At 55.1% G+C, this 25,663-nt stretch overlaps 13 protein-coding genes across 13 annotated transcripts in view; 6 read left to right on the top strand and 7 right to left on the bottom strand.

Annotated features, from left to right (window-relative positions):
- Window positions 1–22: 22 nt before the first annotated feature.
- Window positions 23–1,562, bottom strand: N656DRAFT_778847 (NAD(P)-binding protein). Its single transcript, XM_064815083.1, has 2 exons — window positions 578–1,562; window positions 23–513 (listed from the first exon to the last, which is right to left on the bottom strand). Exons 1-2 carry the CDS (start codon window positions 1,355–1,357, stop codon window positions 229–231), a joined length of 1,065 nt encoding a protein of 354 aa, XP_064670872.1. The 5' UTR covers window positions 1,358–1,562; the 3' UTR covers window positions 23–228.
- A 263-nt stretch (window positions 1,563–1,825) lies between these two features.
- On the bottom strand, window positions 1,826–3,037 carry N656DRAFT_844840 (GroES-like protein; the record flags this gene model as incomplete). Its single annotated transcript, XM_064819165.1, has 3 exons — window positions 2,848–3,037; window positions 2,642–2,758; window positions 1,826–2,555 (listed from the first exon to the last, which is right to left on the bottom strand). Exons 1-3 carry the CDS (start codon window positions 3,027–3,029, stop codon window positions 1,826–1,828), a joined length of 1,029 nt encoding a protein of 342 aa, XP_064670871.1. The 5' UTR covers window positions 3,030–3,037.
- Window positions 3,038–3,800: 763 nt separating this feature from the next.
- N656DRAFT_752559 (putative monooxygenase) lies at window positions 3,801–6,131 on the top strand. The gene is made up of 2 exons (XM_064813040.1): window positions 3,801–4,726; window positions 4,811–6,131. Exons 1-2 carry the CDS (start codon window positions 4,102–4,104, stop codon window positions 5,806–5,808), a joined length of 1,623 nt encoding a protein of 540 aa, XP_064670870.1. The 5' UTR covers window positions 3,801–4,101; the 3' UTR covers window positions 5,809–6,131.
- Window positions 6,132–6,262: 131 nt separating this feature from the next.
- N656DRAFT_778842 (NAD(P)-binding protein) lies at window positions 6,263–7,333 on the bottom strand. Its single transcript, XM_064815082.1, has one exon. The coding sequence runs from the start codon at window positions 7,214–7,216 to the stop codon at window positions 6,422–6,424; it is 795 nt and encodes a 264-aa protein (XP_064670869.1). The 5' UTR covers window positions 7,217–7,333; the 3' UTR covers window positions 6,263–6,421.
- Window positions 7,334–7,750: 417 nt separating this feature from the next.
- On the top strand, window positions 7,751–8,514 carry N656DRAFT_730916 (Scytalone dehydratase). The gene is made up of 3 exons (XM_064812636.1): window positions 7,751–7,894; window positions 7,967–8,064; window positions 8,123–8,514. Exons 1-3 carry the CDS (start codon window positions 7,858–7,860, stop codon window positions 8,477–8,479), a joined length of 492 nt encoding a protein of 163 aa, XP_064670868.1. The 5' UTR covers window positions 7,751–7,857; the 3' UTR covers window positions 8,480–8,514.
- Window positions 8,515–8,983: 469 nt separating this feature from the next.
- N656DRAFT_653077 (NAD(P)-binding protein) lies at window positions 8,984–10,039 on the bottom strand. Its single transcript, XM_064810453.1, has 2 exons — window positions 9,957–10,039; window positions 8,984–9,885 (listed from the first exon to the last, which is right to left on the bottom strand). Exons 1-2 carry the CDS (start codon window positions 9,982–9,984, stop codon window positions 9,092–9,094), a joined length of 822 nt encoding a protein of 273 aa, XP_064670867.1. The 5' UTR covers window positions 9,985–10,039; the 3' UTR covers window positions 8,984–9,091.
- Window positions 10,040–11,240: 1,201 nt separating this feature from the next.
- N656DRAFT_708577 (uncharacterized protein) lies at window positions 11,241–12,715 on the top strand (the record flags this gene model as incomplete). Its single annotated transcript, XM_064811517.1, has 3 exons — window positions 11,241–11,303; window positions 11,439–11,954; window positions 12,053–12,715. 3 exons carry the CDS (start codon window positions 11,241–11,243, stop codon window positions 12,713–12,715), a joined length of 1,242 nt encoding a protein of 413 aa, XP_064670866.1.
- A 124-nt stretch (window positions 12,716–12,839) lies between these two features.
- N656DRAFT_708283 (S-adenosyl-L-methionine-dependent methyltransferase) lies at window positions 12,840–13,766 on the top strand (the record flags this gene model as incomplete). Its single annotated transcript, XM_064811496.1, has 1 exon — window positions 12,840–13,766. One exon carries the CDS (start codon window positions 12,840–12,842, stop codon window positions 13,764–13,766), a length of 927 nt encoding a protein of 308 aa, XP_064670865.1.
- Window positions 13,767–14,115: 349 nt separating this feature from the next.
- N656DRAFT_797817 (uncharacterized protein) lies at window positions 14,116–16,582 on the bottom strand (the record flags this gene model as incomplete). Its single annotated transcript, XM_064817686.1, has 4 exons — window positions 14,116–15,438; window positions 15,497–16,012; window positions 16,069–16,096; window positions 16,164–16,582. The coding sequence occupies 4 exons, from the start codon at window positions 16,580–16,582 to the stop codon at window positions 14,116–14,118; spliced, it is 2,286 nt and encodes a 761-aa protein (XP_064670864.1).
- A 543-nt stretch (window positions 16,583–17,125) lies between these two features.
- On the top strand, window positions 17,126–19,657 carry N656DRAFT_836711 (MFS general substrate transporter; the record flags this gene model as incomplete). Its single annotated transcript, XM_064818793.1, has 6 exons — window positions 17,126–17,147; window positions 17,607–17,725; window positions 17,791–18,051; window positions 18,135–18,476; window positions 18,531–18,711; window positions 18,775–19,657. 6 exons carry the CDS (start codon window positions 17,126–17,128, stop codon window positions 19,482–19,484), a joined length of 1,635 nt encoding a protein of 544 aa, XP_064670863.1. The 3' UTR covers window positions 19,485–19,657.
- A 607-nt stretch (window positions 19,658–20,264) lies between these two features.
- N656DRAFT_778832 (uncharacterized protein) lies at window positions 20,265–22,273 on the bottom strand. The gene has a single exon (XM_064815081.1). It carries the CDS (start codon window positions 21,848–21,850, stop codon window positions 20,426–20,428), a length of 1,425 nt encoding a protein of 474 aa, XP_064670862.1. The 5' UTR covers window positions 21,851–22,273; the 3' UTR covers window positions 20,265–20,425.
- A 1,653-nt stretch (window positions 22,274–23,926) lies between these two features.
- On the bottom strand, window positions 23,927–24,912 carry N656DRAFT_652584 (uncharacterized protein). Its single transcript, XM_064810452.1, has 3 exons — window positions 24,598–24,912; window positions 23,991–24,514; window positions 23,927–23,930 (listed from the first exon to the last, which is right to left on the bottom strand). Exons 1-2 carry the CDS (start codon window positions 24,802–24,804, stop codon window positions 24,272–24,274), a joined length of 450 nt encoding a protein of 149 aa, XP_064670861.1. The 5' UTR covers window positions 24,805–24,912; the 3' UTR covers window positions 23,927–23,930; window positions 23,991–24,271.
- A 394-nt stretch (window positions 24,913–25,306) lies between these two features.
- The window catches only part of N656DRAFT_844829 (putative cytochrome P450), a 2,154-nt gene continuing 1,797 nt past the window's right edge, over window positions 25,307–25,663 (top strand). The window contains exon 1 of the mRNA XM_064819164.1: window positions 25,307–25,610. Coding sequence (XP_064670860.1) covers window positions 25,399–25,610 — 212 coding nt within the window. The 5' untranslated portion in view covers window positions 25,307–25,398. The remainder of the gene's footprint in view (window positions 25,611–25,663) is intronic.

Here is a 25,663-nt window from a genome sequence, read left to right as displayed (position 1 = left end):
GCAGAATGCGAATAAGCTATGACTGGGCACATTACCTGGCCCTGAAGGCAAGCAGATATGGAATCTATATGGCAAAGGCATGTAGACTCGTATTACACGCCTTATGGCTTGAAAAGAGGTATTGGGCATCACGACTAGTAGACCACAAAGCAAACTCTACCTGCACGGTTAACAATGCAGCAACGACAAAAGAGACGAACAGTCTCAACCACGCCGTTCTCCAAGCTCCTACTCCCCCTTAATCCTCAGGATAGCCTTTCCAAAGTTCTTACCGTGGAAGATACCGAGCAGAGCATCAACCGCATTATCAATGCCCTCTGTGACATCCAACTTTGCAGTGTAGGAGCCCTCAGCGAGCCACTTCTGCATCTTCTCCTGATGGTCCTGGGCATAATCCGGCCCAAAGCCCTTGTCAAAGACAATGAAGCCGCGCATCGTGATGCGTCTTTCGATGATAAGGAATAGGTTCTTCACGCCATGCCGCTGCTCCACGGGAGTGCTGTATTCCGAGATCTGTTTCCCACACGGTCAGCAACTTGAACCCTCTCATCATCCACAGCCACACGATCAAACTTACCATGCCACAGCCTACAACCCTTCCCCAATCGTTCATCTTCTCCAACGCCGCCTCCAACTGCTCTCCACCTACATTCTCATAGTAGATATCTATCCCATCCGGTGCCAACCTCCCCAACGCCTCCAATGGCTTCTCCTTCTTGTAATTAAACCCCCCATCAAACCCCAGCTCCTTCAAAATAAACTCCAACTTCTCATCACTCCCCACCGATCCAATCACCCTCAGCCCCTCCCGCTTGGCAAGTTGTCCCACAATCTGCGCCACGGCCCCCGCAGCCGAGCTGATGAAGATGGTCTCCCCCTTTTTGGGCTTGCCAATCTCATACAGCGAGCTCCACCCCGTGAGACCAGGCATGCCCAAGGGCCCGAGAAAAAGTCCCAAGTCCTTGAGGCTATACGGATTATGCACCTTGGAAATGACCCACTGCAGCCCCTCCTTGTCGAGGACCGCGTACTCGGCGATGGGCAGCAGGGCAATGACGAGGTCGCCTGAGGCATAGTTGGGCGAGTCGGACTGGAGGATGCGCGCGACGGCGTGGTTGATGATGGGGCTGCCAACCTCGAAGGCGGGAAGGTAGGATTTGATCCATGGGTGGCGCATGCGGACCCGTAGGTAGGGGTCTAGGGCTGAGTAGAGCAGCTCAAGGGTGATGCCGCCTGAGGGAGGTGGGGAGGCGGGGTCGAAGGGGAGGGATTCGATGGCTAGGTCTTGCCCGGGTACGGGGAAGCCATTGGGGATGGACTTGAAGATGAGGGTTTTGTTTGTTTTGGTTCCGGACATGGTTTCGGTGAATGGGTGGAGAATGGGTTTGTAGATGTAGTGAGTTGCAAGTGGCAGATAAGCTAGTACCTTAGGTATGCTGGTATGGAGGTAATATGGGGTTTTATATGGCGGTGTATATAAGAAACCAGGTTGAAAAGTACATGGAGAAGCCTTCTTGGCGACAGAATCGCGTCATCGAGCAGCTACAAGAAGCTTGTCAAAGGCCAGGGGTCGAACGGCTAGTACTAGTACACACTAGCATAGGATTAAAGTATGTACAGGACTTTGGGGAGCAGGGATCTGGCTGACTGTATCTACATGTACGGGCCGTCTCCCCGGGCAGCTGAAGTACCTTACCTAAGTACCTACCTAAGGTAGACAAGACAGGTGGCCCAACAATGGACCAGTAAGGTAATTTGGTAGAACCCTCCATGAGATACTAATGTTACAGAAAGAAACAGCCACGATTCAATCCAGGAGCCTCCGCTAGGCCAACCGAATTACCAACTTACCAATACCTCCCTTGCCCGTCGCAACCATAGTACAAGCTTTCCTCACCGCCTCGATATCCTCGATATCTACCACCGTCATGACGGCCTTGATCTTCCCGGCAGCAACCCATTCGCCAGACCTCTCCAAATCCTCCCTATTGCCGGGGTTTCCCGATACAAAATCCTGTTTAACCTTGGTGCCTCGCAGCATCCAGTTATACCACATGTGGGCTAAAGTAGTTATCGCTAGAATAAACCAGCGAACAAGTATGGGCGCAGGCGAGTCCCCTATCATGCTCCTCACCGTCCTAGGACTGGGTATACTTGCGATCGAGACCACGGCGCCCGTCTGCGGGTTCGCAAGCGGAAAGGTACCAACCAAGTCCCACTGCGTGTTCAGAACAAAGTCGACGGTTCCCCTCCCAACTTCTTGCACAATGTTTTGCGTCTCGTAGTTGACCAGCTCATCCACGACATCAGGCAAGTACTTCTCCACAAGGCCCATTTTCGGGGTCGAAACCGTCGACACTACGGTCTTAGCACCGTAGACGTTCTTAACAACCTGGGTGGACACAGAGCCAGCCGCGCTCAGTGCCCCGGGGATGAAGACGGTTTTGCCCTCTAGTGTGCTAGTCCCGGGCGGCTGGCCGGTGAGCTCAAAGTAGCGCTTCACACATTGGTATGCCGTGAGAACGGACCCGGTTAGGGCTGCGGCCTCTTCAAAACTCAGATGTGCGGGTTGATCAGCAGGAACTCGGCTGATACAATGGTATATCCTGAAGCAAAGCCGGGCGCTGCCATCGTAGGGAACATCTGGCCGTGCTTGAAGGCAAGTCCACAGACGGCATCGCCTACGCGAAGGGATTTGACGCCGCTGCCGACCGCGATGACGATGCCGGAGCCAGACATGCCGAGGCGGAGGGGAAACCTGGTTGATCTCGTCATGTTAGGTTTCTTCTGTATATACTGGTATTGTACATGCCACATACAACGCTATCCGAGGTCACGGCAACTCACTTGGTCGAAACCAGTAGCTTGGACACCCCAGCCGCAGCTTGGGTATCTCCAGTTTGGATGGCAGCAGCATGGACGCGAATCAGAACGTCATTTGGCTTCAGATCGTCTGGGGTCGGCGTTGGGAGGTCTATGACTTCGTAACCCGCGGGCTGACAGTATCTGGGGGCTACGAGGGAGCGCATGGTGGCGGGTATGGCTTGCACCATTGTTGGATCATGAGTGTAGATCGACTCTGGTTAGCATTGGGAAAATTCGTCCATATTTCGAAAGCAGAGTAGCTGGCTATTTGAATCCCAAAATCTGTCTGGACTCTGTACGGCTGTGCCTGGTTGGAATCGCCGAAGCACCGGCTTGGCGACTTGGCGGCTTGAAAGTTGAAACTCCGAACCAAATGTAACAACAATATTGCCTAAGTACCCAAGGTACTGGGTGGGATATGAAGGAGCTCTATTCCTGTTAAGGGCATTTATGATTGTGAGGTAATAGCAGGTATAAAAAAGTGCAGAAGAAAAGAGTTACGGATAGTATAGAACATGCTTGTGCACGCTAGGGGCTGCTGCTTGGATCCCTGATAATCCATCCAGCTTTTGGAACGTGTATACAACGAGGCGCCCGGTGACGACTGAGGCTGGTGTATCGTGTTTGTAAAGTCGGCCAACATGAGCGAACGGTACTTGTGTACGAGGGACATGACAGTCTCGTCAGGGACCGACAGAAAGATGCACTTGGCAACAGGCTCTGCAGCTAGCTACATAGGTATATAGATGCGGGCAGACCAGGCATCGACCTTTGAGTGTACTGGTCACAACCTCCATCCCCTCCCATCCTCGTTACTCGTAGCTCACTTAAAGAAAAGCTGTGGTCGGTATGGACTACGGAGATTGGTGGAGCCAACAATAGCCCGAGACCCGAAGCTGCATCCGCCGGAAGGTTACACCAAACCCCCGTTGCGACACACTTGCAGACTCGCGGGCAAATTGATGATGAGACGATTCCTTTATGGCGGCGGTGTGCATTCGACGAAATGAAATATACGGATGGATGACCGTGTACGCTACCTAGGAACCTACTGATTCGCCCCGGATCCGACTGGGCGTTGGGGTTAACTCTCTCAGTAACGGTAATGGTATATGTCTTCTCTGGGCAGTACCCACCCGGCTCAACGCGGGGTTTGTGTGATATAAACCGGCCTCAGACCCTCATCCGACTCATCCTGTTCGCCGACCTTCCTGTCCACGGACCACTCGTGACAAGATGGGCAGCGTTCCAACTCTACCCGAGGCACAAACCTTCTTCACGGTCGGCGACAAACATGAATTCGATCCAGAACGATGGGTATCGGACGGCCAAGAGCCGCGCCCAAAGCGGGATCCGGAAACACACGTCAAAGTGTTGATCGTAGGCGCCGGCTACGCCGGGCTGCTGGCGGCGCTCGAGTGCTGGCGGAAAGGGCACGACGTGGTGGGCATCCTGGAACGCAGCCAGGGGCCCAACTACAGCGGCGACCTCATCATCATCCAGCCGTCGGCCCTCGAGGTGCTGCGCCACTGGCCGCAGATGCGGCGCGAGCTCGGCGAGGACAAGGTCACAGCAGGGACCTACTACTACCGCCACAACGGCGAGCTCATCTCGGGACCGGCGGAGCCGAGCTACAACGCGGCCGAGTACGTCGCCGAGCGTGCGAGCAGGCCTGACACGGTCGGGTACATTGGCGCCGTGCAGATCCGCAAGAAGTTCTACCGAATGCTGTTGCGGCAAGTGGCCCGCCTGGGCTTTCGCGTTGACTACGGCTGCCGAGTCCAAGGCTATTTTGAGGATGAAGGGGCTGGGATTGCCGGCGTCACCCTCACCGACGGTTCAATTCGGACGGCGCACGTCGGTAAGTAATCACCTACCTTACCAAGTAGCCGCTGGTCTATCAGTTTCCATCGAATCATCTGACGCATCCCTCTGTAATATACAGTCGTCGCAGCTGACGGCAGCCGGTCGAGATCCGAGTTGCTCATCGCCGGGGAGCACGCCGTGACGAGGTCCAGCGGCATGTCAGTCTACCGCACGGCGTTCCCAGCCCACCTTGCCTTTGCCGACGGCATGGTGCGCGAGCGGTGGGGGGGCAAGCACACGTACGAGTTCTGGCTGGGGTCGGGCATGCACATCGGGCTGTATTTCTCGCCCGACCTGGTGGCCTTTGGCATCACGCCGCGCGACGAGTACCTGGACCCGGACCAGGTCGTCGTGGACCAGGATTCGTGGGATCCCAACGTCGATCCGGACGAGGTCATTGCTGTGATGCGCCGCGCCAGGTCGGCCATGGATAAGGACGACCCAGACCCGGACACGTGGCACCCCGTAATCGAGGCCCTTGTGCGCACCGCGCCCCGCGGAAACCTCATCCACTGGCCGCTGCGCTGGCGCGATCTCCGGCGGGAGTGGGTTTCTAAGGGCGGGCGGGTCGTCCAGATCGGCGACGCGGCACACTCGACCATCCCCTCCTCCGCCGCTGGCGGGACGTTAGCCTTGGAGGATGCTATCACGCTGGCTTCGTGTCTGCAGCTGGCCTCAGCACCAGGGGCAGCAGCGGGCGGGGCTCTTGCTGGTTTTGGCGTGCCGATTGGGACGAAGGTGTACAACTTGCTGCGGTATGAGCGCACGAGCTGTACGCAAAAGATGGCCTTTGTCAACGCCCAGGTGCTTGGCAACACGACGGACTGGGACGCTATAAGGAAAGACCCAAAGAGGGTCCATGTGCGCTACCCGCGCTGGCTCTTTAGCCACGACCCGGAGGGCTATGTTTATGAGAAGTATGGCCAAGCTTTTGCCCATGTGGTGGCCGGCGCCGAGTTCCGCAACACAAACATACCGCCGGGCCATAAGTTTGTGCACTGGAATCTGGAGCAGATACACAAGGAGATGGCGGCTGGGAAGAAGGTTGAGGATCTGCTGGACGGTGACTGGACGTAGAGAGAGGCATCTTGCTTAGGACTGAGCAACATCAGCGATTCAGGGGCAAGCGTAAATAGCCATGTTGCTGGGCCAACGGTTCATACCTAGACATTTATTCTGGAGAGCAAGTTGGCCTTATAGTCTTAGGACAACGTGAAAAGCGTAGGTATGGTGTTTCAAATTGGGTCTCCAGCTACAACGAAACAGCGTTGGGGCTTTGGCTGGATTCAAGGTTGACGAAAGGGAGGAAACGGAAGATGGAGATGAAACCATTTGAGTAAGGTACCTATATGTTAGAGCTACCACAAACCCTACCTACCTACCTACCCAATATACTTATGTATGGATCCGGGAAGTACCAGGTGACTTTCGCAGATATCTGTCTACAATGTTTTCGCCGACATAGCCTGCCTAGGTAGGGACGTATTGCAAGAGATGATCCAGCTTACAGCTCTCATTGTTGCGAGATAAGCTACGAAGGTATGCACACTTAGGGTTCCACTTGAATGAGACACCCCCCTTGCGCGGATCAAACCCTATCTTTCTCCCACTTTGAATTACATGCTGGTTGTACCTCACCGCCAACCCTTCCCCCCCTGAACATTAGCAGCCCAAGTAACAGGTTACACGATCATGCCGCCCCGCCATCTAGAGTAATAACCTTCCCATTGATCCATTCGCCCTCCTTGCTAGCGAGGAAGCCAACAACGTTCGCCACATCCTCAGGAAATCCGTTGCGGTGGAGGGGCGAGGCGTGGGCCGCCATCTGCTGGCGCTGTTCAGGTGTGTACTTCTCGCCGCCGGGGATGTAGTGGTGCGAGACGGCGTGGAACATGTCTGTGACAGTGCCACCTGGAGCGACAGCATTGACCGTGATCTTCTTGTCACCGCAGTCCTTGCTGAGGATGCGCACGAACGAGTCGATTGCGCCCTTGGAGCCCGAGTAGACCGAGTGTTTCGGCACGCTGAAGTCGCGCGACGTGTTGGACGACGTCAGGATGATGCGCCCACCCTCGCTCAGGCAGCGGTAGGCCTCGCGGGCGACGAAGAACTGGCCGCGCGTGTTGAGGCTGAAGACGCGGTCGAACTCCTCCTCGGTCACGTCCTTGAGGTGGCCGAAGCTGACCACGCCCGAGTTGCTGACGGCGATGTCGAGCCGGCCAAAGTGTGCCACGGCCGAGTCAAACAGTTTCGCCGTCTGCGAGACCTGCCGTACGTCGGCCTTAATGGCCACCGCGTCCGAGCCCAGTCGCTTGATCTCGGTGACGACCTTGGCAGCGTGAGCGTCTGAATTGGCGTAGTTGACAACGACTTTGGCGCCCAGCCGGCCCAGATGCACTGCTACAGCCGCGCCGATGCCGCGCCCGGAGCCTGTGACCAGCGCCACCTTGCCATCGAGGCGGCCAGGGATGTAGGGAGTTGCCATGCTTTGTTGTTGGAAGGGTGGGTATGAGACTGAATACAAGCGGTTGCAGATAACTCTAGGTGGTTGCCGTTGCAGGCTCGAATACTAGTAGTGCCCTGCCTTAAGCTGTTGACCCGGTACTCCCGGCGGGGAGCACAGCGGCCCCCGCAGTCCGGTCCGGGGAACAGAGGTCTCTCGTAACTGGGCGGTATTGGGTTTTGGAGCTGCAGCGGGTCTCGGAGTATTATTGGGCCCTTTGTATCGGACCTCGGGACATTGAACGGACCTCGCGCTGTGTGCTCGGGTGTGACACCCGAGGCACGGCCCGGGGTTACACTACAGTACCTAACGTACCCGCTATCCAGCCCGAACGCAACACGCCGGCCCCATCTGTTGATCAAGCAAGTCTACGAGTCTTATCGTGGGGCTATGAAGCCTTTGGTCATTGTGATCTCACAACCGTGACCGTCGTCGGCACAGGGTTGACAAACGGGCTGCCTCACCAGCTCATCTTATATAAGGTAGGTAGCCACATTCCCTGAGCCTTACGCTCGGGTCTCCGGCTTCATTCCCCATTCTCAACAACACCAACGTACCTTGATTCCTTCAAGTTACAAAACTCCATCTGCTTCTCGTGGTCTTCGCTCCATCGTGACAGCAACATGACCAAGAACAGCAACGAGACGCCTCCCTACGAGGGTTAGTTTGCATAGCTTATAGCGGTGATAGGGGGATAATCAAGTATTTTAACTAACGCTAGGACGATCGCAGATGTCGTAGGCTGCCAAGTCGCCATCTTCGAATGGGCCGAGAGCTTTGATTCCAAAGATTGGGACCGTCTATCGAGATGCATTGCGCCGAATCTCTATGTAAGTGCCTGCGTTTTCCACTTCCCAATGACACATTTAGTTCATGACTATGCCACAGGTTGATTACCGGGCCATCATGGGCCAGCTATGGGAATCTATGCCTGCCGAGCAGTTCGTGGCCATGGCCTCGAACGACAAGTTCCTCGGCAACCGGCGCATAAAGACGCAGCATTTCATTGGCGCGGGGAAATGGGTGCGCACTGGCGACGGGGAGATCACGGGCTATCACCAGATGCGCGTGGCACATCAGAAATACAAGGACGACGAACAGACGGCTGTGCTGTGCTCTGGACACGCTCACGGCAAAGCCACGGTGCAGTACCGCAAGGTCGATGGGGTCTGGAAGTTTGCTGGACTTGGGCCGGACATTCGATGGACTGAGAACGAGTATGATAAGATATTCCAGGACAGCTAGAGATAGTAGTAAGAATGCGTAACTTGGAATGGAAGGAACATGTCGCGTTTTCCTCTTACAACTACTCCTTCCATCGTCAATCTTCCAACGTTAGAACCACTCTTTCCACATAACAACCATGTACCTGGATTGCCTTGTGCCAGCTACCTTAGGCTTCTGGTTCAAGTTGAGCTCAACTAGTACTACTCAGTAGCTTGATTGTTGGCTACCGAGTAAACCCCTTTTGAGTACCTCGCAACTCACCTCACAGCTTCTTGGGTGGCTAGTTTGCGGATGCTGCACAGCCGGGCAAAGTTGTTTCGTGAATGCCAGCACGAAGTAGACTGATTAGAGCAGAGTCAACAGAAGAGGGGCCGCTAGCTATTGACATGTACCTTCCATGTAGGTGGTAGGAGGTACTAGTACTAAGTGCAGTGTCAATATGGCGCTGGGTGAATTGGGAGAAACGCGTCCATATCAAACTCAGGCAGCGGTCCGTCTACACGGCCACGGGGCATACATCTTGCAGGATGAAACATGTTATTTATGAGCGGCATAGCCAGACAACAGCCTGGCATAACCGACCACACTATTAGCCTATGGAGTCCATCTCAGCTATATCAGTCGAAACCGTCATCGCGGGCCCGTGTTGGACGGGAGATAGGAATGCAAGAATGGAAAGAAGTGCCTCAAAAGACCCATCAGAATGCACATCGGCGTGCCCGTCGGGAACTTTGCCCTGCCATTCGTATTCACCACGCTTACATTCCTGCCATCGTACAGGCCCTGTTCGTCGTCCACGGCTTCAATCATGGCCGCCGCAAGATCCAGATAGGACAGCGGGCTGTCCTCGTCGGTCAAGCTCAAGGCGTGCCCCCGCTGTATGTCAACCGACAGCGCCCCCGGCTTGACGTATATGGTGGTCAACCAGTCTTCTTGGGCCCGGAGTAACCGCTCGGCGGAGATGATGTCTTGGTAAACATGGGAAGCGGAGCGGAGGAGAATAAGGCGCAGCAGGTACGGGACGTGGCGCGAAAAATGGTCGTCTATGGTGGCGGATGACAGGAGAACAAGCTTCGGCAGACGCGCTCTCCCGCCAGTGGTCGACCTCAGATCTCGGGCGACCTGGATTACAGCGGTCGCTGTGTCTTGTGCCATTCGGCAGCCTGGGATGTTGTCGTTGGTCGAGACGACGAGGAAAACGGCATGGCAACCGAGTATGCACGAGGTCAACAGGTCGACATCGTGGATGCTGCCCTCGAAAATGCGCACCCGCCCGCCGTCTTTGATGCCCGGCATCAGCCGGAGCAGTTTGGCGCTATCCCGGCAATACGCATGAACTCGGGCATCGGGCTTGTTCAGGAGCGTCTCGATAAGGGCGGTGCCGCAGTTGCCTGTTGAGCCCAGGACGGCGTACATGTTTGGTTCTGCCATTTCTTCACGGTTGGCTCACTTAATGACACGGGTGAAACAGATGCAGACTTGGAATGAAACCAACCTGTCATGACGGAATATGCGGTCCGCATGTTGAGGACCTATACCGGTAGTATTGATATCTATGGCGGGAATGGAAAACGTGCGATCCCGCCGATTGTCGGGTCAAGGCTGATTGGCAGTACCTAGGTGATCAATCGCGCGGTACATATGACCCGGTGGTTCCGAGATCGGGGTTCCGGGATCTGCCCGGACTTTGCCCCACTTTTCCGGCCCTCGGGAATTTAACGCCCGGGCGAACTGCCGAATGTACAGTACAATGTATAACCGCAGCTGAATTACAAAGAGAACACATACAATCACGACTCAAAAGCCAAAAAGAAATCAAGAAGACGAAGCTCCTACCTTGGCTCCATACTTATTTCTTGAAGCGAAAACTTCTACTTAGGAAGCTGAAGAGCAATCAATTCTACTCTCACATGTGAAAGTTTCGGACCACTATATTGTCAGAACGTTTAACTAAGGTACTGCTAGATTTTAAAAACACGGGTATTCTACTAATCTCAACGCCCGTAAAAAGATTAAGGTACTATAGTCGGCGGTGGTTAGCTTGAAAAATCAACAATCAAGCGTTAGCAAGCGAACTCCGCTCGTTCGCCGTTAGCTACTGCCGTAGAGAGGTACCTCAGGTTCCATGAGACCAATGAGCTCTCTTAGGGGGTTGGGCAGTCCCATGGTAGAACTTCCGCACACAGCAGGAATACCAAAGAGGGAACTCAGGCTGACTAGGACCCTGGCTCAACGGCCACGACCTTCAAACTGTATGTACCTAGTTACGTACCTTTGTACCTAGTTTCTACTATAGGTATCCCAAGATGCAGGCCTGCTGCCTTATATATACCTATATAGGTAGGGAGGCATTGGTACTAGACGGCTCATCGGTTGGATGCCAGCACCCTTTATTTGCTCGTTGGTCCACTCGATCCCAGTCTTTGCATGGATGCCCGGGAACTTTTTACACTGATACTGACCCCGCAGCTTGGCAGCATGAAACACACGCAGGAGCGGAAGCTTACAAGTTACATCGCAGGGAAGATGATGATAAGCAGCTGGAACGACCCACACTACCGTCCGGTACCAACATGAACGGTCTGGACAAGCTTTGTACAAGCCTTTATAGAAAGCTTGTCTCTACTCCAAGAACATGGCAATGAGCTTTTCGCACCCGACAAGCCTCTTTGCCAATCAACTTGGGCGCCACGAGTTCTTGAACCGGTAACGATCCAATCCGGCCATAAATAGGTACATACGTGACTTGATACAACGAGAAAAAAAGAACCTGGCCGGCATGACGGGCATCAAGCCGCCGGTTGGCGGAGCGTCTGAATTCCTGCAAGATCTCGCTCGCCAGGTACCTACACACTCCCGACCTCTTCCATTAGCACTCTCTCTTCGCCGTTGGCCCGGGCTTCTACTAGATGGCCTGTGCTAGATGGCCTTTCAGTTTCTGTCTACCCCTAGTCTCATCAATTCTGCTCTCTCCTAGGTCGAGATTATAGTCTGCCTCCATTGGCTCGCCGAGTTCCAGATCCTCGCATGCATCCCGCTCGAGGAAAGCGTTCCGATGAAGGACCTGGCCGATTTGGCCGGGGTTCCCGACACACAGCTGGCTCGCGTCGTCCGGCTGACGGCCACGCGCGGATTCCTCCACGAGCCGCAGACAAACCACGTTGCGCACACGCACCTGTCGGCGCAGTTCATGGAAAACCGGTCTCTGCTGGATGCCGCCGTGTTCATGGCCGAGTTCGCCGTCCCCGCGGCCCTGCACATGTCGTCAGCAACCCAGCGCTTCGGTGCCTCGGCCGACCCCGCCCAGAGCGCCTTCAACCTGGCCTTGGGCACGTCCGAGCCATTCCACCGAGTCCGCCGGGAGCGGCCAAAAGTGCGCCGTCAGTGGTCGGCTTATTTGAGCCATGTAGCGGGGGTCCATGCAGAAGGCAAGGTGGCTGATGCGCTTATGCGGCTCAGCTGGTCGAATCTGGGCGATGCATGTGTCGTCGAGGTAAGTGACTCAGGGGTGTTGCAGGGCTCGGACTCATTTTCTAAGATGGCTTACCCGCGTATGCATGTCATCGGGCTCAAGACTGACCAGAGCGGCAGGTCGGCGCGCAATCAACTCGGCTGGCTAGAACCCTGGCAGATCACTCCCCAAATCTCCGTGTGGTGGTGCAAATGGACGCGAAAGCCCAGTCATCCCCGCCCGTTCTTCCCGACAGCCTGTACCACCACGGAGCATTGGAGGGTGGTCTCGGTCTCGGCACCGACGAAGCGGAGCTGGCCACCTCAATCTCCTCCTCCTCCTCCCCACCCTCCAACTCGTCAGGATCCAGCTCCGGCTCCACTACCAACTCCAGGGTCACTGTAATCTCCCGCCCCGTGGGCATGCCGCAACCAATAACCGACGCAGCAGCTTACATCATTCACATCATGCCCTCAAGCGGCGCAGAGGGCGGGCCCACAGTGCGTGCCCAGCTGCACGAGTACGTTGGCGTGCTCCGCGCGAGCATGGGGGTCATGCTCGTCCTGACGGCTCAGGTACTTCCCGAGCCGGGCAGTGTCCCGAATTCCGAGGTCGAAGCTGTGGTCCGCGCCCGCGACCTCAGCATGCTCCAGCTGGCCAACGAAGGCGCTGTGGAAATGGCCGAATTGGTGGGCATAATAGACACGCTGCGTGACGAGACTGGCAAGCTCGTCGTCATCAACAAGCTCCGCGCTCAAGACGGTCTTGTCTTGGTTCTTGTTGTCAAATACCAAGCTTGTTAAGATAAGAGTAAGGCATCATTCCGTTATCCGGCACGGTTCATACCCGACCAAGCTTGCTTGACTCCGTCTGGTCCGGTATTTTTGATCGCTCAAAGGCCGAGTCCTCGAACGTGTTAAATGTATCATGGACAGTAGCAACAAGATCTTCGCCCAGGACGACAAGTTCTGGGACAATTATTCCCGCGGCCGCCCACGCGTGCCCAACTCCTTCTTCGACCGCCTCTTTGATTACCACCAGGCCAAGGGCGGGACCTTTGGCACAGTCCACGACGCTGGAGCCGGGAACGGGCCCTACGCGCGGGTCTTGCGCTCACGCTTCGCCCACGTCATTGTCTCAGATATTGTAGCCGAAAACGTCCAGCTCGCCCGTGAGCGCCTGCGAGGCGCTGACGGCTTCAGCTTCCGCGTGTCCAAGCTCGAAGAGGCCGACGACATCCCGCCCTGCAGCGTCGACATGGTCTTTGCGACCAACGTGATGCACTTTGCCGAGCCGCAGGACGCCGCCATGGCCACGCTCGCGCGCCAGCTGCGGCCCGGAGGCACCTTTGTCGCCGCCGCGTTCGGGCCGGCCCGGTTCTGCGACGCAAAGCTACAGGACCTGTGGGCTCGCATCAGCCACCACGGCGGTCGCCAGCTGCTTGCGTCGGCCGAAAACCCGGACCAGACCATCAGGGTCATGGCGCGCACTCAGGGCACGTATAACGTGGCGCCACTCAGTCGGGAGCTCTTTGCCCCGCGGGCCCGAAGGATTAATATCAACATGGCGCAGGGTGGTATCCAGGGGATGCTGCCGCCGGAGGAAGCACACAGGGACACGGAGGCTAGTCATATTGGGTCGGACGACGTCGAGACTTGGGAGGAGGAGATGGAGGGCTGGAGCTTTGAGGCTGGCTTGGCGGAGGTTAAGGAGCACTTTGACTCGTTTCCGTTTGTGTCGCGGTTTCCTGATGCTCTTTTGGGGTTGTACAAGGAGCTGGACGAGCTTCTGGCAAACGGGAAGCGCGTTAAGGGGTATTTTCCTGTCAAGCTGATACTAGCAACACGGGTCTAACGGGCCCCCTTGTCCATGGTTCTGGTACCACCGCACGGTTTGTCAGAAATGAAACGAAACTGTAGGGAAAAACCAATTGCTCTCCACCAGTTTCAACTGCTCCTTATCACTCACGAACGAGGTTGCGTGCGGGTTTCAAGGACGAACGAGTCTGCATCCGGGTTCAGACAGTCCAGTCTCAATGTTGAGATTCAGGGGCAGAGACAACAACCCATCTCGTCACTACAAAGCGAAGTATAGTACCTTCAAAGCAACACACCGCGAACGAACATCAAAACTTATCTATCCCTTCCTTTCAGTCTCCGCTGATTTCAATCCGACCACGTGAGCCATACCTATCTACCAAGCCTCACCAATGCCGCCTCTGCATCAGCCCTAGGTCCATCGCAGGCCATAATTGCTCCAAGTCCATCATACCCGATCCGGCGAACATGTCTGGTAATCCACCTCCAGGTGCCGGCGGTACTGCAAAGGACGGCGGTGCAGCGATCGGGTTCCCACCCATGTTCATGTGTAGTGATGGATCCGCGGAAGATGGGTCCAGACTAATAGTACTATTTCCTACATCACCGCTAGGCTGCTCCTGCTCCATGATGGCATTGCCCTGTGCCGCGCGAGTGAATCCAATCTTGGCGCTGATGCTCGCCACGATCCGTGGTGGTGGTCTTGTCTCCACTGGCGGCGACCTGTCAAGGCTGGCGTCATCACCTTGTTGTTGTTGTTGCTGTTGTTGATCACGCGCCTCCCAAGCTTGCAGGACGAGCCGTGACAGGAGAACTAAGAACGGCGAGTTGTAGTACTCTGACGAACCCAAACCGCGAGCCTCGAAGCAGTCGCTCATCACCTCCCAGGCTTGTGCAGCACTGTCGTCTCTGGGCTGCTTCTTTAAATGCTGGAGCAGGTAGGTGTAGGCGAGGAAAGGGAAATGATACTCGATATGCCAGCGGTAGCCCTTTGTTAGAGGTGACGACATGAGTTTGGTGTCGCATTCGATCATGTTAAGTGCATACCCAACGCCAGGGTTGTGGTGTTGCTGTTGTTGTGGATCGGCTAGCGGCTGCGCGGACTTGGATTTTGCATGCCTCGAGCAGTGTTCGAGGAGCAAGATCTTGGCCATGTAGGCTCGCGCGGTCCATATTGTCATGAAATGGAGCGGGTTTGCCGGATCGCAGTGCGCAAGAGTCCCCTCCTCAACGGCCCTTTGCAGCTCGAGCGCATTGCGGCCTCCCAATGGAGCGGCGCCGCCGGTTGCAGCATCTTTGGCCTGGGCAAACGTAGTCAGCAATGGATCGATGAAGTCGAGGTGAAAGGCGCAGTGGCGGACAAAGTCGCTTAGTTGGCTGCGCACAACCACGAATACTGCCTCGGTAGGGTTCGTGTGAACTCGTGGAACGGCCTTCATGTCTGGTAGGAGCTCGAAATCATTCAGGTTGAGAGGAGTCCTGCAGTTCCAAGTCGGAGCCAGCGTCGCAGTCCTGTAGTTGAACATCTCGCAAATGCGATTGTCAAAGATGACCAGCGACCACCACAACCTTCGACGCATCTCCGCCTCCAGCGCGCTGCATTTCGCATGGTTGGATTCGTTGTGGTAGCCCATGCGTTGCGCGATGCGGATGGCAACGGCCAACATGGACGAGAGTGATCGAGGATCTGTTTCGGGTCTGACGGATACCTGAGCGCACGCAGATTAGAGGTTAATCTTTGCGAGTTTGACCTCAAGACTGCCTTACTAGGTAAAGGTACAAAGCCGTAAGGCAGTCATGATCACTAGACTGTAGGACATTCGCATTGAGCAGCGCTTGCCGACATGCGAACTGATAGCCTGTTAAAAGATCGTTCTTGCGAGATCCAAACAGGGTGTGGCATTGATCATCGAGAAGACTCAGGACAGAGACGCAGTAGATGCTGAAGAGAAGGGCTTCTAATGGTGCTCCGAGGTTTGTAAGGTCACCGACAGCGTCGATGATGCGCCCCTGCAAGCTGGGCGTGTGGGTGACCTTCAGCAGAGGATTCACGTTGTCGAGATAGATCTGCCACAGTCGCAAGATTTTGGCCTGTTCCGGGTGCAAGGTGGCTAGGTCGACTTTGCTCACGGGTGAGCCGAACAGAAGATGGTGCGTGTTTTCCAAGTCATTGTTGTACGTGTGATGGTCCCACGCGTTCTTGATGACAGCATCCCGCAGATCATCCTGGTTGTGAAGGAAGCCACTGTCGGCCTCATCATCGTCATCCTCGGCATCAGAACTCTTGTCCTGGAGTCAGTCAAGTTCCCATTTAGAACGTAGAGTTGCCGGTACTGCACCTTTTGGCCTACGGCGTGCCAGAGGTTGCTGGCGGCCAAGTCAGCCATCTCAAATGAAGGTATGAAAGTGCAGGGTGGCCCAGGGGGAGGCGCACGCAGGTCTTGTTTTGGTGGCAAGCAGGGAGTTGACCTGTGGCTGTACCGTGCTGCTCGGGGTCACAGGACTGCCACCACTGAGAGGAGACGACCCTGGCTGATTTTCAGCGGCGGTAATACCGGCAGAAGGATGATGCGACGGGTGCAAGGGCTCGAAATTGATGTTGTGCTGATGGAGCAGGGCCTCGTAATGGCGGATGCGGGCCAGCAGTTCCCGCTCTGGAAACCTACGGCGGCGCTCTCGCGGGATCGTGGCAGGAACACACTGGGCGCCATTGCGGAGACAGTTTGCGCAGGGAAACTTGCGGTCGCACTTGACTTTCCGTTGCTGGCACATCTGGCACGCCAGCACCCGCTGGGGCTTCAAGTTCGCCGCGACACGGACTGTGTCTGTTATCTCCGGCTGCTCCGTCGACATTGTGCAGTCCCGTCTCGGCCAATACTAAGGTCAGAGACCAGTTGGGGTGTTGGGGAGGAATGGCTAGTTCGGGGTTTTGAGCCCCGTTGGCAAGAGAACGTGGGAAACATCAAACGGCCCCCACTCATCAGTGATAACTATAGTTTACTGCTTGGCATTGGTAGGCTGCTGGGTATAGGGTAGGTGCTGCGGCTAGGGTAGTAGGTGCGCTGGTAGGTCCCAACACAGGGCATTTTACGGGTAGATTGGCGATAGTTACTAATGCTCCATTGAGCTATTCCCTTCGTCCCAGTTGTACCAGACTACCTACCTAGGTACCTTACATATATCTAGTACATTAGGTTTGCCACATTCCACCTGCCATTTGCCATTCCATACGTTGTAAAGCGATGTGAGATTGTAGTAAAACACCCATCGCACCTTCTATAGGTAATGCTCGGCTTCTCCCTTTACCTAAGGTACCTACCTACCTCATCTTAGTCATCTTTTAAAGTTCGAACACATCTTTGCATACCTGATTCCACTTGATCCCCCATTTCCACAATGAAAGCCAAATCTACTAGTAGTAGGTAGGTATTTAGTATTCAATCCGGATGGTAGTTGTACCCGATTGGGTGGTTGAACCCAAGCTCGGGAAATAGAAATCTCCGGGATCGTGTACCCCTATTGTCATTTCCCGATGCCGACGAGGCCGAGTCAATGTTTGGCGATATATCCTTGGAAAGATCATACAAATCAATGGAAGGAGACGAGAGTCACCATCTCTTCATCGTTCTGCCCCCAGACACTTCAAGATAAATCTTCTCCAGTGTCTAGTATTTTCACTCTTCTCCCCCCCCCGAGCCCCTGACCATTAGGCCCCGTTTGCAGCGTGCAAGGCGGAAAACAGACTTTCTTCCTGTGATGGATCCTGACCGTCCCGAGACTTCCCGCAACATCGCCGAGCTGGAATCTGGCGAACCTATCAGCTCGAATCATGCAGGCGACGCGTCCAATGTTCCAGATCTTGAGGCCAATGCAAAAGAGACCTCCAAGCCAGAAGGGCAACCGAACGAGCCTAACAAGGCGACCATGGCCCTTGTCCTAACCTCAGTCCTGTTGGCCATGTTTCTCGTTGCTCTAGACCGAACCATCATCTCAACGGTACGAAGAAGAGGTTCATCCCCAAGGAACTAAGGTTTTGTAGTACTGACAGTTATCACCGCCAGGCCATCCCCGCCATCACCAACGAGTTCAACTCGTTCGACGACGTCGGCTGGTACGGAAGCGCCTATCTGTTGACATGCTGTGCCTTCCAGCTCCTGTTCGGCAAGGTGTACTCCTTGTTCCCCGTCAAGACTGTCCTTCTTACGAGCATCGTGATCTTCGAAGTCGCCTCCGTCATCTGCGGAGCAGCCCCTAACTCAGTGGCTCTTAATATCGGGAGGGCGATTTGTGGAGTTGGTGCCGCGGGCATCTTTGCTGGGACGGTGAGTGAGAGTCTCGCTGTCACTGTTTCAAACGATGGACTTGCGAGTATTAGAAGTCATCTAACGGACGGTCTCGGGGGCAGATTGTCTCCATCGTTTTCATCGTCCCTCTCCACCAGCGGCCCAAGATCCAAGGCTTGTTCGGCGCTCTCTTCGGCCTCGCCTCCATAGTCGGCCCTATCATTGGCGGTGCTTTCACATCGAACGTGACATGGAGGTGGTGCTTCTACATCAACCTGCCTATTGGCGGCGTCGCTTTGGCAGCTATTGCCTTGTTTCTGAAGGTTCCCGATCGCGGTGTGGATACAACAAAGTTGCCGCTCTCCAAGAAGATCGTCCAACTCGATCTGGTCGGAACTGCCATTCTCATCCCCGGCGTTGTTTGTCTCTTGTTGGCACTCCAGTGGGGCGGCCCGACGTATCCTGTAGGTCTAACAGGAACATCGTGATTCTCGGTACATAGACTGACAGAGTAGCAGTGGAGCGATGGCCGCATCATCGCATTATTGACTCTGGCGGGAGTCCTGTTGGTTGCCTATGCTGGCGTCCAAGCGACGCTGAGGAAGACGGCCACACTGCCTGCTCGCCTCGTCAAGCAGCGGAGTGTCATTTCCGCTTTCTGGTCAACGCTCTGCATCAACTCTGGCAACTATATATTCAGTAAGAGAACCATTGTTTGTCCAAGCACCGTGCCTCCCAACGGCTGATCCTAATGTTGGGTAGTATACTTCCTTCCAATCTGGTTCCAGGCTGTTCAGGGGGTGACGGCTGTCGACTCTGGTATTCGGCTGCTGCCCATGATGCTTTCTTCGGTTGTTGGATCTGTCTTTGGCGGATTCCTCAACGCCAAAGTCGGATACTATACGCCGCTTGCTATTGTCGGAACTTGTATCATGATCGTCGGAGCCGGCATGCTTACGACACTCCAAGTTGATTCGAGCTCCGGCAAGTGGATCGGCTATCAGGTTCTCTATGGATTTGGCCTGGGCACGTCTTTCCAGATTCCAAACCTGGCGGTACAGACGGCTCTACCCAAGAAGGATGTGCCGATGGGGTTGGCCCTCATGTTATTTGGTTCGCTGATCGGCTCGGCCGTGTTTGTCTCGGTTGGCGAAAACGTCTTGAGCAACCAGCTTGGACAGCGTCTTTCGAGGTTCCCCGGGTTCGACATCAAACTCTTGACGTCAGGCGGTGTTACGGCATTGCTCGATTCTCTGCCAGCGGATTCGCGCGCCTCGGCTCTCGCAGAATACAACGAGGCGCTCCGGGTGGTTTTCCGGGTCGGACTCATTGTTTCGTGTTTGGCCATCCTCGGAACGGCTACGCTGGAATGGCTGAGCGTCAAGAAGCCGCAGTCGCAGGCCCCGCAGGCCCCGACTGAGCCTACTGCCGGTGCCGAGAAGAAGGAGGCCGGGGAGACCGAAACAAGTTGAAGATATCCGACCTCTCAGGCTTCAGGGAATCGGGGTTTTGAAGCAATTGGCGGTCATTGGTCAAATTGAGCCTGCGGAAATAAGACTGTACTTAGATGAATCTGATATCAATTAGGCCTAGATTATAGTTAGATAGAAGCTCAATTGCACGAACATGCTCCCGGTAATAAGCCATCACATTTGACTTTATCGGTGTCTGGGTCGCACTGGTCCACATCCCGCCGGCCGTACTAACGAACGTCAGGTAGCTGTCTGATCGCAGCGGTATCATGACCGAAAAAGACGTCCGGGTGAAACTTGAACGGAACGATCAAAAGGATCGATTTGACTGAGTTGCAGTGTAATGCTGCTGGTGATGACTGAGAACGACTCCTCCTGGTAGCAAGCTCCATCATCCATGCACCGACCGCAGGGTGTGGTGCTGAATGTGATCTCCTGGAAAAGTTGTGGAATTGCTCCCGGCACTGCTGAAAGGTACGACCTTTGGACGAGGGTCTGTTAGAAGCGATAGTCGAGAGGACAATTTTTGGCTGTGAAATTTTGGTCCTACTAACAGATACTCTGGCAGCCCAAAGTATACCGTGCCCAACAGTCCGCCCGGGATACTGTGCCCAGCGCAGCGCCATCAGAAGACCCATGCGCACCCCTAAACTTGAGCGCTGCCGCGCCGACCGACCACCTACCGACGACCTTCCGTTGGTGCTGCACCTCGCTGCACCTCGGGCACCTGCAACCTGCCTGCCCACTGTAACACTGCCCCTAATGAAGCGTCACGGTCGTATGTGGAGTACAGTACATACAGGATACACAAAAACCGTGACATTCCCACAAAGTGAAACCCTGAAGATTTCACAGCCAGGGTCGTTCTCAATCAATTGACATCGGTGACACATACATGCTCTAACAAGCCAACAACGCCAACCTGCTGCGAGTACCATGTATCAGATCTGCCGAAGGTTATTGATGAGCTCAGCTGACAGCGTCCCCAGGCAGTTCCGCACGTCGTTCGCAACCATTTCCAATGTCCCAACCGAGAACGGCGAAATAGTCTGCAACCCCGAGGCCGGCAATGGCTCCCCGATCACCGGCCATCGGCTTCCTGATCCACCATGTTTTGGCATGGACCTTTCGGGAGAAGGCGGCGCCTTGAGCTTGGGTGACAGCTTATTCACCACCCTCTGGGCGCGGTGCAGCTCGCTGAGGACGAGCTTGGCCTGTCTGGTTGTCTTGTCATCCGCCTCTGGCTCCACACCGGGATGCGGCGGGGGGCTTGAAGCGGCGGCTGAGTAGAGCTCAAGAATCTTGAGGACCGCCGTCGCCAGGACGGTGAGCAAGAAGCTGTCATGGGTGCACGAGGAGCATGCAAGCATGCCTTCAACCGCTTCGATGCCTTGTTTGTTCTTCTGGAGCACAGTCCGAGTCTGTACCGGGTCGCTGACCCGAACAGTGGCATCGGAGCCCACAAGCGTGGCGCTAGCAGGGGAATTGGGATTGTTGGTCGACGAAAGCGTCTTGAGCAGATCTAGTGCCCGAGCCAAGCAGCCACACGATGGCGGCGGTGTCGGGGTGTCAATAGTGAGCGGCCCACCCGTAGGACGTTGGGTTATGTTGGATGGAGGTGGGGTTGCACCGGATGCTGCGTTTAGGAGATCAGCTGCCGACGAGGATGATGATTCTGAGGCAGCAGAAGAGTCCGAGGCGTGGGTGTCATTTCCGACCGGCATGAGAAGCGAGGCAACATCGATCTGCGACTGGGTGTTGCTGCTGCTGCTGCTGTCGCTGACGTCCTGCATGGACAGCTCAGGGGGGGATTCCATGCCCGATGTGATAAAGTCCATGTCGCTGACGTCAGACGAGAAATATGCCAGGCTGAGCGCGGTTGCATTCATGTTCGCAAGCACCGAAAACAGTTCTGAGCCGTTGGTTGCAGACATGTTCTCCGCTATTCTGGGTGAGGCCGGGATGCGGAGGCTGGGCGGCCCATCGCCCGGTGGTGTTGTGATCCCGGGCAGGAAGTAGGGTCTCGGAATCGGTTGCAGGGCATGGATTGTATCAGCATACCGGGTCCAGCTGCCGTCAAGCTCGGTGTTGGACGCGGGCCCGGAGATGGGCTCGGGCGTGGCGGGGCCGGACGAGGCCGTCGTTTTCTGGCCGGCCGTACTGTTCTCGCGCCTCCGTCCTGGGCGCTTCGTGAAGAAGTACTCGCATGCAATGTTACGGCTTTCGCACCTCGAGCATGCCGGCTTCTGCTTAGGGCACTTGACCTTGGACACGGCACAGGCCTGGCAACTGTCACGCAGCTTGGAGCTCCGCCACTGCGACCGAGGTCCGGGCCCAGTCTGTGTGCCAGCTTCTCTGTCGACCATGTTCAAGTTTTCTTCTCTTTCGAAATATGGGTTTTGTTCGAGGCAGGCGGCGTGCAATGAAAATACCCTTGGACTCCAAATCACGAGCTTCGTCTAAAGTCTAAAGAACCAACGTTACCTGAACAGCACCATACTGACAGCAGCACAGCTGTGCCGTGGTTGACATATTTATCTTGGCAGCTTGGCTGGTCTGAGAGCTCAAAAGCTTGAGAAGCTTGTATTCCTTGGCGTGGGCACCGCCCTTGCTAGTGCTTACGAACTGACGATTCAAACTGGATCCTGAAGTAGCAGGTGTCCTAGCGAAACCTCGCAAAAGAGCTGTGGTTAACTCGATGACAATCCGAGCACGGCGGATAATTAGGCCGTCCTCTGAAGCCGGTGGGCTTGCTTCTTTGGGAGGGTTGCAGCAGGGGATTTGCTATGTGCCTTACGAAAGATAACAGTTTCGTCTTGCTAATAAGAGTAAGGGCATTCTAGGTAACACATAGCAGACCTACACTACACATAACGCTTCTCGATCTTATCTTGCATCACTGCATGATTTCTCGGCTTCGACGATCAGAATCCAGTCCTGAGCCCAACGGTATATGCTTAAGACTGTTAGATTCGGTCTATTAAGATGAACTGCCCGGTGTAGAATACGTTCCTGCTGAGTAGTAGATACAATACCTACTCCATACAAACCGCTATAGTCAGTTCGGTCTTAGGGACTGTAACCTATCAACAGACTGTCATGTCTCGCTGTCCTTGAAATCCGATGGCCAGTTCATTAGTAATTGACGAGGAATTTGTCCCAACTATTCCCCGTTTAAGAAGGAACTCCTCTACAGAAAACGGTTTCCGGAGATTAACGGCCAAAATCTTACGCATACCCGGACCAATTGTTGAGTCAGGGTTCAACAAACCGCGTAGGTTACCTTGCCTAGGTAGGTAGGCACCTATGTCCGGTACTACAGCAGTGAACTGCACAACCACCGACGGCACCAACCACCCGGACAACCTGATTCCAGTTAATTACATGTAATCGGGCAACCATCGATGGACGGTACCAACCGCTTACACCTGCAGATGTATGTCCACGGGTGGTCGGGGAGATATAAGCAGGCAAATCCAATCCGTTGACTAATGACTACCTACGCAGCTACTTACTACACCTACTACACCAACACTAACCGCCCGCACCAACATCAACCGCCCGCGTCTAGGGATATGCAGGCCGATCCAATAGTTGACTATCATACAGCTGTGGGTAGCACCAAGTTACCAACGGCTCACACGATGTAAGCAGTCTCATCCCTATCGGAGCAACCGCCATTGACAATACCTACCAACAGTTACTAGGCAGCTACCGTGCCTCCTTTGGTAGGGCTCTACTTAGTAGGGGCAAATCATACAACGGTTGGTTAGCCCAGTAAGCTTTCTTCTGGGTATTGCGTCGCCTTCGCCTGTTAGTAACATACAACCGCTAGATACGGCTACGTTCGACTTGCGCCGGGCCTGGCACCTCTAGCTAATGGCGACATGGAGGTTGACGATGCCCCCCACCCACACATACCAGGCTTCTCACCCACCATTAAAATAAGCTCCGCCACCAAATTACATACGCGGGCGGTATCAAACCCGGGTCAGGCGCTGCACCTCTTTGGTCCCTCGGTCGTCGATTTGAAACATGCGGCCAAATCTTTCAGGGTCCGCGGGGTTAAGTCCCAGCCTCATGCGGGCCACTGAAAGCCCGGCTCGGCCCGTAGCTTGATCCGACACGGACCCGAGATACCCACCTTTTAAGTTCTTGCTCGGACCTTAGCTTTCTCCGAAGCGGCCCGGGTCCGGCCCACGGCACTCGCGCTACCGTGCTGTTCGACCCTCTGACGGTGCGTTATACTGTACCCAGCATATGCAGGTGAGCCGGCCGATGCTGGAGCGGTTAGTGATACTTCCAGTTACTCACCGGATTGCAACTCTTCGACGTGATTACCTACCTGACGTAACTCTAAGCGCCGCTTGACTGCCCCTGACGGGAGCTATGAACACCGCCCAATTCTTCTCAAGGACTCGTACCTTAGTGGCACGTGCAAATGCGCTAGGATCAGGTATCAGGCATTGCCCCCTCACGTCTAGCTCTTGAAACTCTTTCTCGTACCTCAGTAGGTAGGAATTCAAGTTTACCAACGTAGTTCATGGCGTATTCTTCTTGCAATACCTGGTGGAAGCCGCAGGTATGGGCACATATGCTTCCAAGTTTGGGTGGACAAAGACTTGAAACTGAATCGAGCAGGCAGGGCAGCTCAATCTCCCTCCGCTGAACGCAAGACAACTACTAGTAACAGTGAACACATGCATTGTTACGTCCCGTCTGCGTTCGCGATGGCTGGCTACATGTACCGTATGTACACTCATGCATCAGCCAGATAAGCGGCCCAATCAAGCTTCCGCCCGCACCGTCTTCTGCTGCGCTACGTACGCATCGAGCTTGGGGAGGAAGTCCTTCATCACAATAGCGTCAAACATCTCCTCAATCTTGGCTACCTTTCTACCGCTCTCGTCAAACCACAAAAAGAGAGCGTGCTCGTTGTTGTACGGCCCGAAGGGGGTGTCGGCCTTGGTAAGGGCGTATATGACGGCCTTGCCGTGGGCCGCATCGTGGACCACGTTGTGGACTATGAGCTATGTATGGCCGTCCGTCAGGGTGGTTGTTCCGAGAGCGTCCAGTCGGTGTGCGGTCATGATGAACACTGAGTTTTACATACCTGAAAGTTGGACATGAGCCCCATAAGGACAGGGAAGAGCGTCTCCGTATCTGCCCGAGTGCGAAGCGGAACGTTGGAACTGAAAGGCAGCGTCTTCTGCGTGCAATCATCGGTCCAGGTGGAGAGGAAGCCGTCGGCCGTCCACCCTCGCCACTTCTCGATGAATTTGTTAAGCGTTTCGGCTTGGATCTCGGCTGGTGCAGGCATGATGGTCCGGCACAGTATATGTCAGTGACTCGGTAGTCGGTGGAATTGAAAGTCTGAGAACCCCCTTCACACAAGGGTGTGCAGGTGGCTCTCCAAGATTTGCAAGTACAGGTTGCTTTCCTGGCCGGGGACGAGACTTATAACGTGAACGCTTCCTCTTAGGGTTCCGAACCACATCCGTACCTAACGCGCACAGCGCCAAGCATGCCGGGCGGTTCAGGCGAGCCCCGCAACGTACTCGGTTGATTCAGGCTGAGTACCATATCTCTTTGCTCCGGGTGGGTGGGCACGAACATATACCCCGAAATCCGCGATCCTGGGGCCGGGAAGTCTTAACAATTCGCCCGACTTTAGTTCCGGTCGGGACGGCCCGTGCGGGATTAAGGAACGAAAAGGGGTGACCGAGGGGGGTGGGAGGAGGGGGCAAGAGGCATAGGAAAGGTTTGTTTGTACTGCTTTCGTCAGGGCCCTGCATCCTAGTATTCGTAGAGAAGAAAAAGGTGCGCCGTCGCCGTCAAAAAATCGAATCTCGTGGATCGAGGCTGTCCTCCTAATTCTCATGTTGTAACTCGAGCTGGGTTTCCGTGTTCCAATATGGATTTTGCCCACAGGACCAACACAACTTCGGTGGACACGGGTGATTTGTTTCAGGCTCCCGTGACACTCGGTCTTGCTTCTATTGTAGCAGCCGTCATCAGTTTCGTGGCCTTCCTGTCACATACCCCCAATATCGACAAGAGGTCTCCCGCCTTCACACCCGAACGAACCCTGTTTGTCGGCTCTTTGAACTTTCTCACGAAGCAATGGTTAGTCCTAGTGTGTTTGGCCCGTGCAAGACCTCTCTCTATGCGCCCCACCC

Source organism: Canariomyces notabilis, assembly GCF_033297395.1.
Source record: "Canariomyces notabilis strain CBS 508.74 unplaced genomic scaffold N656scaffold_9, whole genome shotgun sequence".
Lineage (NCBI taxonomy): Eukaryota > Fungi > Ascomycota > Sordariomycetes > Sordariales > Chaetomiaceae > Canariomyces > Canariomyces notabilis.
The sequence above is the reverse complement of the archived record's forward strand: the minus strand, read 5'-3'. Positions and strand labels throughout refer to the sequence as shown.